The sequence below is a fragment of the Leopardus geoffroyi genome, chromosome D1 (genome assembly GCF_018350155.1).
Source record: "Leopardus geoffroyi isolate Oge1 chromosome D1, O.geoffroyi_Oge1_pat1.0, whole genome shotgun sequence".
In the NCBI taxonomy this organism is placed as follows: Eukaryota; Metazoa; Chordata; class Mammalia; order Carnivora; family Felidae; genus Leopardus; species Leopardus geoffroyi.
The window spans coordinates 62,634,374-62,649,210 of NC_059329.1; the positions used below are offsets into that span (position 1 = coordinate 62,634,374).

Sequence of the window (14,837 nt, forward strand, 5' to 3'; positions counted from 1 at the left end):
TGATTCCATTTACATGAACTGTCTAGAATAAGTAAGTCTATAGAAATACATGGTAATTTAGTTGTCAGAGGCTGAGGGATGGGGTGATAATGAATGAGTAATGGTTAGGGGCATTTCTTTTTGAGGTACTGGAAACGTTCTGGAATTATATAGTGGTAATGTTTGCACTGCATTGTGAATGTACTAAAAGGTATGATTTTAAATGACTAAGGGGTTAACTGCATATTCTGTGAATTTAACCTCTACTTTAAAAAACACCAAATGGGTGCCTGGGTGGCTCAGTGGGTTGTCTGACTCGATTTTGGCTCAGGTCATGATCCCAGGGTCATGGGAGCGAGCCCCAAGTTGGGCTCTGAACGTGGAGCCTGCTTAAGATTCTATCTCTCTCCCTTTGCCCCTCTCCCCTGCTCTCTCTCTCTCTAAAATTACATAAATAAAAAAATAAATGCATGAATACATAAATAAAAATTTAAAAACCCAAATGAAGTTAAAGAATTGCACTAAAAATAGTATCTGCATATACATTTTTATATTATTTCTTATAAATTACAAGAATCTACATGTCTAAGAATAGGAAAGTGGTTAAATGTATAAATATATATGAAGAACTTTTATTCAATCCTAATAACACTAAATCATACTTATTATAATGTATTAATTATACAATATAAATTTAAAATGGCCAAATTTATGTTTTAATATGCCACAATCCAGACTTTTGCCAAAAACACATATTGCTAACATGTATGTATATATGTATATGAATATATATGTATATTCACACTCATGAGCTATATATGTATATATTTATATAGGATATATATAAAAGTATAAGTTAACAATACATTACACAATTTAGGAATGCTGTTTATCTCCTCCCAAACATTTATATTTTTCAAAATCAATCAAAATATGCAGGCATAGTTTCTCAAAAATCAACTTTATTAAGTACGACTTATATACAACAAAGTGTGTTCATTTAAAGTGTGCAATTTGATGAGTTTTGACACAGTATATACTCATGAAACCACCACCACAATCAAGATACAAAACATTTCTATTACCTCAAAGATTTTTTTTATACCCACTTGTAGTTCAGGCCTCCTTTCACCCTGGACCCACATAACCACTGATTTGCTTTCTGTCACTACAGATTAGTTTGGATTTGTTTAGATTAGTTTTGATTTCTCTTTCCCTGATGGTAAGTGATGTTGAGCATCTTTTCATGTGCCTGTTAGCCATCTGGATGTCTTCTTTGGAAAAATGTCTATTCATGTCTTCTGTCCATTTCTTCACTGGATTATTTGTTTTTTGGGTGTTGAGTTTGATAAATTCTTTATACATTTCGGATACTAAGACTTTATCAGATATGTCATTTGCAAATATCTGCTCCCATTCTGAATGTTGTCTTTATTTTTATTGATTGTTTCCCCTACTTTGCAGAGGCTTTTTATCTTGATGAAGTTCCAATAGTTTATTCTTGCTTTTATTTTCCTTGTATCTGGAGACATATCTAGTAAGAAGTTGCTGCAGTTGAGATCAAAGAGGTTGCTGCCTATGTTCTGTTCTATGATTTTGATGGTTTCTTGTCTCACATTTAAGTCTTTCATCCATGTTGAAAGTATTTTTGTGTATGGTGTAGGAAAGTGGTCCAGTTTCATTCTTGTGCATGTTGCTGTCCAGTTTTCCCAACATCATTTGTTGAAGAGACCATCTTTTCTCCATTGGATATTCTTTTCTACTTTGTACAAGATTATTTGACCATGTAGTAGTGGGTCCATTTCTGGATTTTTGATTCTGTTACATTGATCTCTGTGCCTGTTTTTCTGCCAGTACCATACTGTCCTGATGATTACAGCTTTGTAATATAGCTTGAAGACCACAATTGTGATGCTTCCAACTTTGCTTTTCTTTTTCAGGATTGCTTTGGCTATTCGAGGTCTTGTGTGGCTCGATATGAATTTTGGGATTGTTTGTTCTAACTCTGTGAGAAATGTTTGTGGTATTTTGATAGAGATTGCATTAAATATATAGATTGCTTTGGATAGTATTGACATCTTAACAATATTTGTTCTTCCAATCCATGAGAATGGAATGTTTTTCTATTTCTTTGTGTCCTTTTCAATTGCTTTCATAAACTTTCTGTAGCTTTCAGATACAGATAATTTACTTTGGTTAGATATCTTATGGGTTTTGGTGCAACTGTAAATGGGATAGATTCTCTGATTTTGATTTCTGTTATTTCTTCATTTTTGGTGTATAAAAATGCAACAGATTTCTGTGTATTGATTTTGTATCCTGAGACTTTACTGAATTCATGTACCAGTTCTAGAACTTTTTTTGGCAGAGGCTTCAGATTTTCTACATGGAGTATTGTATTGTCTGTGAATAGTGAAAGTTTGACTTCTTCCTTGCTGATCTGAATGCCGTTTATTTCTTTTTGTTGTATGATTGCTGAGGCTAACTTCTAGCACTATCTCATATAACAGTGATAAGAGTGGACATCCCTGTCCCCATCAATGGTTTTGGGGAACAGATTTCTTGCTCACTCCCTTGTGGATGTTTTCATTCTTTTTCTCTTTCTCTCCAGCTACTTTCAGGGGGAATGATTTTTTGAGGGATCCTGATGAGCTGCATTCTCTCTTTTTCTCTTTCTCTCTGTGTCCTCTATCCCCGAAAACAGCTCCCTACCTTTTGCAGCTCTGCAGCTTTTCTCTCCTCCAGTTCACCTCTCCACACCACATACCTGCCAAGTTCTGTGGCTCAAGTTATGCAGATTGTTGAGTTAATCCTCATCAATTTCCTAGGTGTTCAAAATGGCTTGATCCTGATCTAGCTACGTTTCAGGGATGAGATGGGCTCAGGGTGCCCATGCTGCTCCACCATCTTAACTCCTCTCCTAGTTTATATGTTTCTAGGAATTTATCCATTTCTTCCAGAATGCCCAATTTGTTGGCATATAATTTTTCATAATATTCTCTTATAATTGCATTTCTGTGGGTTGGTTGTGATCTCTCCTAATTCATGATTTTATTGATTTAGGTACTTTCTCTTTTCTTTTTGATAAACCTGGCTAAGGGTTTACCAATTTTATTAATTCTTTCAAAGAACCATCTCCTGGTTTCATGGATTTGTTTTACTGGTTTTTGTTTTTTGTTTGTTTCTGTATCATTTATTTCACTTCTAAGCTTTATTATTTCCTATCTTCTGCTGACTTTAGGATCATTCGTTGTTCCTTTTATATCTCCTTTTGGTGTAAAGTTAGGATGCATATTTGAGATTTTTCTTGCTTCTTAGAGTAGGCCTGTATTGTATAAACTTTCCTCTTATGACTGCTTTTCTGCATCTCAAAGGTTTTTTACCATCCTGTTTTCATTATCATTTGTTTCCACGTATTTTTTAATTTCTTCTTTAATTTCCTGGTTGACTGATTCGTTCTTTAGTAGAATATTCTTTAACCTCCCTGTATTTATGGTCTTTCCAATTTTTCTTGTGGTTTATTTGAAGTTTCATAGCATTGTGTTCAGAAAATACGCATGGCATGATCTCAATCTTTTCGTACTTGTTGAGACTTGATTTGTGACCTAGTTTGTGATCTATTCTTAAGAATGTCCTATGTGCACTCAAAAAGAATGCGTACTCAGGTGCCTGAGAGGCTCAGTAGATTAATCATCTGACTTCGGCTCAGGTCATGATCTCACCATTCCCAAGTTTGAACCCCGTGTTGGGCTCTGTGCTAACAGCTCAGAGCCTGGATGGAGCCTGTTTTGGATTCTGTGTCTCCCTCTCTGTCTCTGCCCCTCTTCCTCTCATGATCTGTCTCTCTCTCTCTCTGTCTCTCTCTCTCAAAAGAAAAAAAAAGAATGTGTACTCTACTGCATTATGATGAAATGTTCTGAACACATCTGTTAAGTCCATCTAGTCCAGTGTATCATTCAAAGCCATTCTTTCCTTGTTGATTTTCTGTTTAGATGATATGTTCATTGATATAAATAGGGTGTTAAAGTTCCTTACCATTATTGTGTTGTTATCAATAAGCTCCTTTATGTTTGTTATCCATTGTTTTACATATTTGAGTGTTCCTAGTTGGGGCATAAATATTTATAATTGTTAGATCTTCTTGTGGATTGATCCATTTATTATGATATAGTGCCTTTCTTCATCTGTTGTTACATTCTTTGGTTTAAAATCTAGTTTGTCTAATATAAGTATGGCTACTATGGTTTTCTTTTGATGTTCATTTTCATGATAAATCATTCTTCATCCCCTCACTTTCAATCTGCAACTGTCTTTAGGTCTAAAAAGAGTTTCTTGTAGGCAGCATATAGATGGGTCTTGTTTTATTTATCCATTCTGACAACCTATGTCTTTTTGTTGGAACATTTAGTCTATTTTCATTTGGAATGATTATTGATAGACATGAATTTAGTACCATTGTATTACCCATAAAGTCATTGTTTCTGGAGATTGTTTCTGTTCCTTTCTAGTCTGTGTTGCTTTTGGTCTTTCTTTTCTATTCTAAGAGTTCCATTTAATATCTTTTGCAGGGCTGGTTTAGTGTTCATGAACTTTGTCTGGGAAAGTCTTTATCTTTCCTTCTATCCTGAATAATAACCTTGCTGCATAGAGTATTCTTGGCTACATAGTTTTCCCATTCAGTACATTGAATCATGCCACTCTCTTCTGGCCTGCCAAGTTTCTGTGAGTCATTTGCTGGTAACCTTATTTTTCTTCCCTTGCAAGCTAGGGACTTCTTTTGTCTTGCTGTGTTTAGGATTTTTTCTTATCTCTGTATTTTGCAAATTTAAGATATGCATATTGCACATCACAATATGTCTTGGTCTGGCCTGATTTTGCTTATTTTGATGGGAGTTTTCTATGCCTCCTGGATTTGGATATCTATTTATTTCCCCAGATTAGGCAAGTTTTCAGCTAGAATTTCTTCAAATAAAACTTCTGTCCCCTTTTCCCTCTCTTCTTCCTCCTGGAACTCCTATGATTCAAATGTTATTACACTTTATGGAGTAAATGAGTACCCTAAGTCTACATTCATGATCTAATATTTTTCTTTCCCTCTTCTTTTAAGCTTCACTCTTTTCCATAATTTAATCTTTCATATCACTTATTTGTTCCTCTGTGTCTTCCATCCTGTGGTCATTATAACCATTCAGTTTGAATCTTGGTTATTGCATTTTTCATTTTGGCCTGACGAGTTTTTAGGTTTTTTCAAAAATCTCTGTGGTAAAGGACTCCCTTTGGTTTTCTCAAGCCTAGCTGGTATCCTTATGATTGTTGCTTTAAATCCTAGTGAGGCATATTATTTATAATTGATTTATTAGATCCCTGTCTGTGACCTTTTCTTGTCCCTTCTTTTGGGATGAATTCCTCCATTTTGGCCTTTTGTCTAGGTCTCTGTTATATTGTTATATTTCCTGCTCCTGAAAGTGATGGTTTTATTAAGAAGGGGTCATATACTGTCTAGAGCCTGGCACTTCAGGAAGTGTTTCTGGTGTATGTGTGTGCATTCTGCTGCTTTGTTTTAGCTGTTCTTTTTCTCAGGTCAGTCCTCTGCAGAGTTTCTCCTTGCCTACAGTGGGGTGTTTGGACCTTGTTCAGTGACGAGTTTTAACTAGGTGTGCTCTGGTCTGCTTATTAAAAGAGGCCCAATACTATTCCCCTAGATCTAAAGCTTTGCAGCACTCTATGATCAGTAGACTTGGTGTAATGCAGTGTGGAGAGTGTCTGTGTTAGTGTTTTGGGGGAGGGGCCCACTGCTCTGGTTCTCAGGTACACTTGCCCTAATAAAGAAGCACCTACAGAGCACAGGGTGGCAGAGTTGGTTTCAGCAGTTCAGGTCATCAATGTTGGCACTGTGCTGCTTACTGAAGTTAGTTTATCGTAAGGGACAGGGGAAAGAAATGGTACCAGCCCCCTCCCTCGTCCCCAGAGAAGGGAGTTCATGTCTGCCATTGTCCTGGAAGCTCTCTCAGAAGAGTGAACAATCTCCCCTCGTGTGTCCCAGGCATCACTCAGATCCATGCCTTCACCCTGTGTCCAGGCTGTCTGTCCACCTAGCAATATAATGCACCTGTGTTCTATTCCAGGAAAGCTGGCTGAGTTTTAAAATTCCAAACTTTACGGACTTGGCATGGTAGGGAATTGTGCTGGTCCTCTGGAGAGGGTCTTGCCACACTGGGACTGATGCAGGTTTGTCCAAGAAGGGCAGTGGCACAAAAGCACAGGTGTGTGGAGTTTGGAGTAAATTGCAGCAAAGAGCCAGTGTCCAGGTTAGCTGACCTTAGTTGCTCCAATGCTGAGGTGCAGGGGAGGGTAATGGCACCTGCCAGCTCTTTTGTCCCAGAGAGGCAATGCCACCCCTCTCAAATGTACTCCAAAAAAGGGGAAACCATCTCTCTCAATGTGTCCCAGGGGATCCTCACATCATGCCATGTGCATCCAGGCTTTCTGCATCCTTCTCCACAGGAGCACTGCAGTGTCCCCTGGACTCCACACCAGCCATGCCATGGATCACTACAACTCCAGTCTTTGAGTCCCACTGGTTGTAAAATCTCAAGAAACTCAAGCCCTCTAGTTTTCCCAGTCAATGTCTTTGGGGAAGAGTTTTCCTTGTGTGATCCCCTGTGTGGTTCTCTTCCTCTCTCTCTCTCTCTCTCTCTCTCTCTCTGTCTCTCTCTCTCTCTCCCTTTCTCTGTGACAAGGGCTTCCTCTCCTCTACAACACCTATGACCTGTTTCTCCTCCAAATCACAGCTGTGCATATCCTACCTTCCATGATGTGTCCTTTTCTTTCCGTCTAGTTGTGCAGTTTGTTCTGTCAGTCCTCAGATTGACTTCTTGGGTATTGAGAATGATTTGATATTTAGCTGTGTTTGAGGAATAAAGCAAGCAAGCATAGGGTCTTCCTACTATTCTGTCATCTTAGTTCCTCCCCAGCGTCTAATTATTCCTAACGTAATATGTATGCATAACAAGCCTGAACTTTCTCCAATGCCATAATATTCATCTATGTTAGGAGGAAGTAAATTTCTTTAAAACTAGGGCAGATCTGGGGTATGTGCGTGGCTCAGTCGGTTGTGTCTGACTCTTGGTTTGGGCTTAGGTCATGATTTCATGGGTTGTGGGTTCAAGCCCTGGATCGGGTTCTGTGCTGACAGCGCAGAGTCTGCTTGGGATTCTCTCTCTCCCTCTCTCTCTCTGCCCTTTCCCTGCCCACTCTCTCTCCCTCTCTCAAATAAATAAATAAACTAAAAAATTAAAAAAAACCTAGGGCAGATCGTATCTGATTCTTTTTTCATAGCTGTTAGCCTGACTTGGGGAGTGCTAAATATTCAATGATGCTATTCAATTAGACACACGAAAATATAAACAAATAAAAGAAGTGGATGGATGTGTGAATGACTGAAACATTCTGATCTTAAGTGGTTTCAACTTGTGTCCTACAAGGTTCTACATAGAAAGAAACAGCTCTGCAACAAATATTAAAATCACTAATATTCATTTTTAAAAGTTTATGTTATTCTCATTTCCTCCCATATATACACACTCACAAACACACAACATATGAAATTATTCACTTATTTGTGTAATATTATATAGTTAGTAAACATGAAAATATTCCACTGTCTTTCATCCTCCCGAAGGGCTAAGCATGATCATATCACCTGCACCTGTGTCTTTAACGTTCTAAAATATCCTCTGGAGATATACATAATTTTCTCCCTTTGAGAAAAATGCAATGATTCTTTAAATGCTCAGTTAAATATTATAGACATCAAGGGATTTAGAGGTTAAGGGCTATACATGTACATATATTGTAGAATAGTGATGTTTTGTGACCAACATCCAGAACACCTGGAACAGACTGCATTCAGGTTATTGCTTTGCTGTCAGAAACCAGGTATTAAAGAACATACAAAAGTGGGGCTAGAGACAGGATTTTTTATTTTATAGGCAGTACAATAAAGAGGAGAGAGTCTTTACATATATAACAATTGATTATTATACTCTCAGAAACACAGGTTTGATTCCATCTACCCATCTGAAGGCAGAACTGTTGTGAAAGATTAGGTTTTCTTGGAAAAATGTTTATTTCTCCATTTCTCAGGTTGCAATTCAGTGTAACTTTCCATCACGATTATGAATATCTGTGTTATCTTCCTCACCAAATAGGGGTCACTGGTCCTCTTCAGGTATGAATCACCCCCATGACAAGAAGAAATGGCAGAGAGTAAGAGAACAGTTCTCGTCCATGGTCAGAACACTCTTGCTGTTAACCTGCCCTCCCCTTGTTCTCAGAATGAGATCCTAATTTCCTTGCTTCATTTTTAAAGAGATTTACTTGTAATTATGGTTCTTCCATTCCAGATAGAAAAACATATTTGGAGGAACCCTCCATCATATTGAGAGAAAAAATTGTTTTATTTAAATTGAGAAAAGTATAGTGAGGGAATTAATTTATTATCTATGGGTTTGGGGAATGAAAATAGGCAACAGATGATATAAAAATGTACTTTACAAGTGTTGATGTTACTACTTCAGTATAACCTGCCCATCTATAGCATAATAGGAGCCCATTTTCCTTTCAGAAAAATTAAGTTATAATGTATGAAAATAATGTTAAATTTATTTGGGAGAAGTAATTTAATTTGTGGTTAATACCATTACTTGGCAAAAACTTGATGAATCTTTCAGAGTTTTGCAAATGTGTAGAAGATAGTACCCTAACTTCTCATGTAATAATAAAGCTAGTTTTATTCATTGACACTAGAGTTATAAAAAGGAAACACAAGGGCCATAAATATGGTATTTACCTCATATTTAGGATAATGTTCTTAAAAATAGAGCACAAGTGATCTCTGAGATATAATTCCTATTCCCAGTTTATGGGTATGTGTGCTTTCCCTAAATTTTCTACTTGCTTCTACTGCATGTATACATAGAATTAAGAGTTTACTGTTCAAATGTATTAGATGAATAAACAAGTAGTGATCTTATTTTTCAACAACTTGTGATAATTTGACATATACTGGTCAAATAAGTGAAATAAGTCAGTCTGAGGAAGACAAATACAATATGATTTCACTCATATGTGGAATTTAAGAAACAAAACAGATGAACACGGTAGGGGAGAAGAGAGAGGAAAACCAAGAAACAGACTCTTAACTATAGATGGATACCAGAGGGGAAGGGGCCGGAGGGATGAGTTAAACAGGTAATGGGTACTACGGAGGGTACTTGTGATGAGCACTGGGTATTGTATGTAAGTGATGAATCACTAAATTCTACTCAAACTAATATTACATTATATGCTAACTACCTGGATTTTAAATAAAAACATATATCTATATCTATCTGTATCTATATCATCTATATATATAAAGGTTATCTTATATCTATAATAATCAAATGAGGTAAAACACTCAATAACATACTCATCCTAGATTGCTTTGCTATTTCTAAAAAAGGAAGTTCCTTTTTTGCAGTACCTAATCTCTCATCATTCAGTGTGAATAAATAAAGATTAAAAAGGGGTGTAGGTAGAAAAACAGAATAAGGAACAACTTGATATCTCTGATTTATCCACTATACTAAGCAGTGTTAGCTATCCTTTTAGGATGACCAGAAGTTTATTCTGGGAAGAAAATAACAAGTCCTATCAATGCATATATGTGAGGTGTGATAAAGTCCAAGGCTGCAGCATTATAAAATATGTGAGGGTTTAATCCAACATTCATATTTAAGTGTGACATCTGCACTGTCCTTCTATTCAACTCCAAGAATGCTGGCAAACAATAAAATTTTCATTCCAGGAAGTAGATTGATAGATTCTTTTAGAAATATTACAAGTCCCTGAGAAAAGACCTATAAACAATGACAACTAAGGATGTCAACAATGAAGCAAAGAGGTCCTTACAGAAGATTCAAAATAAATATTACCAATTTCTGACACTCAATTATCACCTGGAGTTTCAAATCAGCTTTCTAAAGACTCCATATTAGGTGTGAATTAAGTCAAAATTTAAGACAATTGAGAAACACTTCCAAAATGAAAGATAAAAAATGAAGTAGGCTATAAAAATAATTTATTAAACTTAAAGGTTACAGAAATAATAGATGAGAAGTAAAATAAATATGCATATATCTGTATACATATATAATTTTAATATATGTAGGTATACATATGTTTATGTATATATATGTACATAATTTTTATACATTCACACTAATCAGAGAAAAATAGGAAGTTGGAAATTTGTAATATTATACAACAACAACCAAAACAATATATTTGGGCTATATAACACTTCCAGAACACTTTTAGAAAGTGGATTAAGTAGATTCAGCCTGAACAATTTTAATTAGCAAAAAAAGAAAAAAGAAAGAAAAAAAAGAATAATTCAGAAGAACCAATATCTGACTAAAAAGTGTGTAGAAAATAACAGGAAAAAATATTGGGAATAAATTATTAGAAGTTAAGTAAATTTCAAAAGTCAAAGGTGTTAGATTTCCAGTGTCAGAACCCCATTAAATGCCTCGACAATTAGACATACACAAGCACAATACCCTTCTATCATCACCATTTAACTTCAAAGCACAAAAATTTTATATGTTCTTAAGTAATTCAGGGCCCCAAAACATAAAAATAATTTTAAAAAAATGCCAGCGGGAAATAGTTCATGTACAAGATCAAGAACTGGAATGCACCTCTTAATATCTCACTAGAAGCTAGGAGATCCATATAGAAATGTTTTAGAAAAACTGGGGGTGGCGGGGAATAGCATTTAATCCAATTTTAAATCCAGCAAAATGATGAATAGACTAAACCATATTCAGACATTGATACTCCTCCAAAAAAGTTTTTCATGCAGTCCAGGAAATAGAAAGAAGAAAAATCAGATTTACAAATAGCAATATGACACAAACAGTAGGTGAAGAGGAATTTCTAGATGAGAATTATGTGTCTAACTGAGAAAAAAACTATTTCGGTGAAGCAGGACAAAGACTTCCCAGAAACAGACAGATGGTGTGGGATGAACTAACATTGATAGTGTTTAACTATCAAGTAATGATAGTAAAATGTTTTACAATTCTGAAAATAAGTTAAATTTTTTGAGATATCTACATCAAATACTAAGAAAAATAAAGTATTATCAGACGAGATTGGGCATATTCAGGGTGGTATGGCCGTAGACAATAAAGTATTCTCAAAAGGAATTTGATATTGCATGCCAGCAACTCAGACATGAAGAAGCATCATCTAAATAGTGCCTCAATGTATTCAACTGTAAAGTGCAGATTAATAAAAATACATCCTGGACTTGTAGTGAGGATTAAATGAGTTAATATTTGTGAAGTTCTTGGAATAGTATTTAGTATAGCATAAATATAACCCAATAAGGGTAATGACAACAACAAAAACATTGTTACCATATCTGTTAGTTCATTGGAGAAATGATCAATGAACTTCTCCCTAAGAAAACACTCAAAGGGAGATATGCATAGTAATTAACGTTTAAATAACATATGCTAACAAAACATCATGAGAAAGATCATAATATAATTATCATTCATTATAAATTTGAGTATTGAATTTATGAATATTGAATCTATTCCTTTTTGTTTCAAAATAGTGAAGACACAATATATGTCACAAAATCTGGAAACCAGTGAGTGCTAAATATTCATTTTGAATGTATCATTAAATTAATGAATTAATGATAAACACACTCTGGGTTTGAACTATGTTTCAGTATTCTCTCATGTTGGCGATATTTGGTTGATATTAAAATGCACACTTGACAGAAAGAGAAAGGGAGAGTGAGAGAGAAAGTATGGCTAAAATTTCTCTTCTTTTTTAAAAGAATTTTTCCCCTATCTTGGAGGATCAGCAAACAATAAAAAAACAGAAACGCACAAAAATCTATAAGCTGTTTAATGATTACAGTAACGTGATCATGCTAATGTTAAACCAAACAGACCTGACCCCAGCCTCATTCATTCTTAATGGGATCCCAGGACTGGAGGATGTGCATATGTGGATTTCCTTCCCATTCTGCTCCATGTATGCTGTGGCAGTGGTAGGGAATTGTGGGCTCCTCTACCTCATCCGCTATGAGGACTCCCTGCACAGGACCATGTACTATTTCTTGGCTATGCTTTCCCTAACTGATCTTGTCATGTGCACTACTACAATCCCTAAAGCTCTCTGCATCTTCTGGTTCCACTTTAAGGAAATCAATTTTAATGAATGCCTAGTCCAGATGTTCTTCATCTATACCTCAACAGGGATGGAATCTGGGGTACTCATGCTTATGGCGCTGGACCGTTATGTGGCCATCTGCTATCCTCTGCGCTACTCAACTATCCTTACCAATCCTGTCATTGCAAAGGTTGGGCTTGCTACTTTGCTGAGAGTGGTGCTGCTTGTCATTCCTTTAACTTTCATCATCAAGAGGCTACCCTACTGTAGAGGGAATATACTACACCATACCTACTGTGACCATATGTCTGTAGCCAAGTTATCCTGTGGAAATATCAAGGTCAATGTCATCTATGGTCTGATGGTTGCCCTCCTGATTGGGGGCTTTGACATCCTGTGCATAACAATCTCCTACACCATGATCCTCCGGGCAGTAGTCAGCCTCTCCTCAGCAGATGCTCGGCAGAAGGCCTTCAGCACCTGCACTGCCCACATCTGTGCCATCGTTTTCTCCTACAGTCCAGCCTTCTTCTGTTTCTTTTCCCACCGCTTTGGGGGCCACACAATCCCTCCATCTTGCCACATCATTGTGGCCAATATTTATCTGCTCCTGCCTCCCACTATGAACCCTATTGTCTATGGAGTGAAAACCAAGCAGATACGAGACTGTGTCATAAGGATCTTTTCAAGTTCTAAGGACATCAAATCCCACAGCATATGAAAGGGATATTTGTAAGGGAAGGAAGGAGGAGTGAAGTAGAAGAGAAGCAAAGGGGGGAAAAAAGGAAGAGAAGAGAAAGGGAAGGGAGTCTACAGGAGGAAATAGAATAAAAGAAATACTTCTGTTGGTTGTTTTGTCAGGATCTAATAATGCCTTCCTGAAAGTACCATTTGGGTCAAGAAAACGGAGGGTGTTGAGTATCTCATTCTCACTCAGTGTCTTCAGAATCCTAATATCACTGTCATGCCCACAACATTTTCTATGTGTTTTCATCTTCCTCTGTGAAGGACTGGTCTCATCATTAATCAGGTTTCCACAAAAACATAATGAGACAACTGAGGGACATGAAATCAGCTTTGATGGATGTTTGATGGAAGGCAATCATCTACAACCAGATGCCAGTTTGTCCAATTTCCAAATAGTGATTGGAATTTCCAGTTTGAAAATATATTGTTACTTTATTTGCTATATTTTAAATGAATTGCTGTATTTTTGTCATCATTACCAAAATTCCTCTATTTTCTCAATGTTGTTTTCCTGACAGAGAATCTATGAAATGTTCATAAGGTCATTAGTTTAATGAGGTTTCAGCCTCTATATTTTTAATTTGGAAATAACTTAGGCACCTAACCACATCTCTCCTAGCGTGTCCCAAACAAAACTGTTTCCTTACAGACTGGTGGGATATGCAGTTCTTTTCAAAATGGGCTTCAATAATAGTGTGGAGAGGTGGAAATACCTGTTAGCCAAATTAAGAAGGCTAATGGTGTGCATTATTTTATGAGCACAGGATTAGGAAAGAACAAAAGTTACTTATTTTGTCTTCTTTCCATTCAAGAATGAAATTCATGAAATAAAATTCACACTGTTTTTCATCTTCATGTTCTTACAAATTTATAACTAGCGGATAGACCAAAAAGTAGTAATTTTACATGAATTTCACAGAAATAATGCCAATTAAATATAATGCAGAGTAAATTCATTCATTTAATTTCTCCCTATCCAAGTAACAAGAATACACATTTCTTCCAGTGACTCAATTTATGGGTACTCATTAAGTTTTATTTAATTATGTCAAGTTTCCTATACTGCTCCCATTATAAAATCCTGCAAAGCATCTGCCCCACCCCTCAAAATATAATTATTCTCCATGTATCATCTTTTCACTTCTCACTGTAACAGCAAGCCTTCTATAAAAGAAATTGTCAACATTCACTTTCTCTTCTCAAAACCACTTTCCCTATAGTTTGTCTTTCTAACCATCACCTGGAATTAGTTTTGGTGATTTTATCATTGCCTTCCAAAGTAAATTGAATAGGTCATTCTGTAATCTCATTTAACATTACCTCTCAGAAATATTGTATGTGTATACCCCAGAGTAGCTTAACTTGTTCACACCCTTGGAAAAGCTTTTCTTTCTGTTCTTCAATTCATGTATTTGCTCCTTTTTTTCCCCCATAAAAAAACTTCTTGCTTTTACTCTACAAGCAGGAACACTATTTGGGTTTCTACCTGAATCTGTGCTCCCTGAATTGCAATTCTTTGGTCCCATATAAATTCTCATTTACCTCCCAAAAGTATATATATATATATATATTTAATTTATTTATTCCTGCTGTTTTGAAATATGTATATATTTTTAATTTTAGAATCATTAAAAATGTCATGTTTTTCTCCACTTTTGCTGAACACTCTTTACAACCGCTAGTTTCATGGGGTGACATAGGATATCTTTTTTTTTCCTTGCTCTTTTTTTTCCCATACAAACAGAGTGCTTATTTTATTACCACAGGTCACAAATGAAACATCACACTACAAGAAATGTGTTCCAGATGACTGAGTTTACTGAAATTGATAAAATACCTTATTCGTATTTGCTGATGTGAAAACTCAGTAG

The 14,837-nt window shown here is 36.0% G+C and overlaps 1 protein-coding gene across 1 annotated transcript; it reads left to right on the forward strand.

The window, feature by feature from the left end:
* Nucleotides 1-11,974: 11,974 nt before the first annotated feature.
* LOC123602534 (olfactory receptor 52N4-like) lies at nt 11,975-12,940 on the forward strand. Its single transcript, XM_045487020.1, has one exon. It carries the CDS (start codon nt 11,975-11,977, stop codon nt 12,938-12,940), a length of 966 nt encoding a protein of 321 aa, XP_045342976.1.
* Nucleotides 12,941-14,837: the final 1,897 nt, after the last annotated feature.

Bases quoted from the DNA above. Each gene is read 5' to 3' on its own strand.
- LOC123602534 (XM_045487020.1), top strand. From the start codon at position 11,975: ATGCTAATGTTAAACCAAACAGACCTGACCCCAGCCTCATTCATTCTT.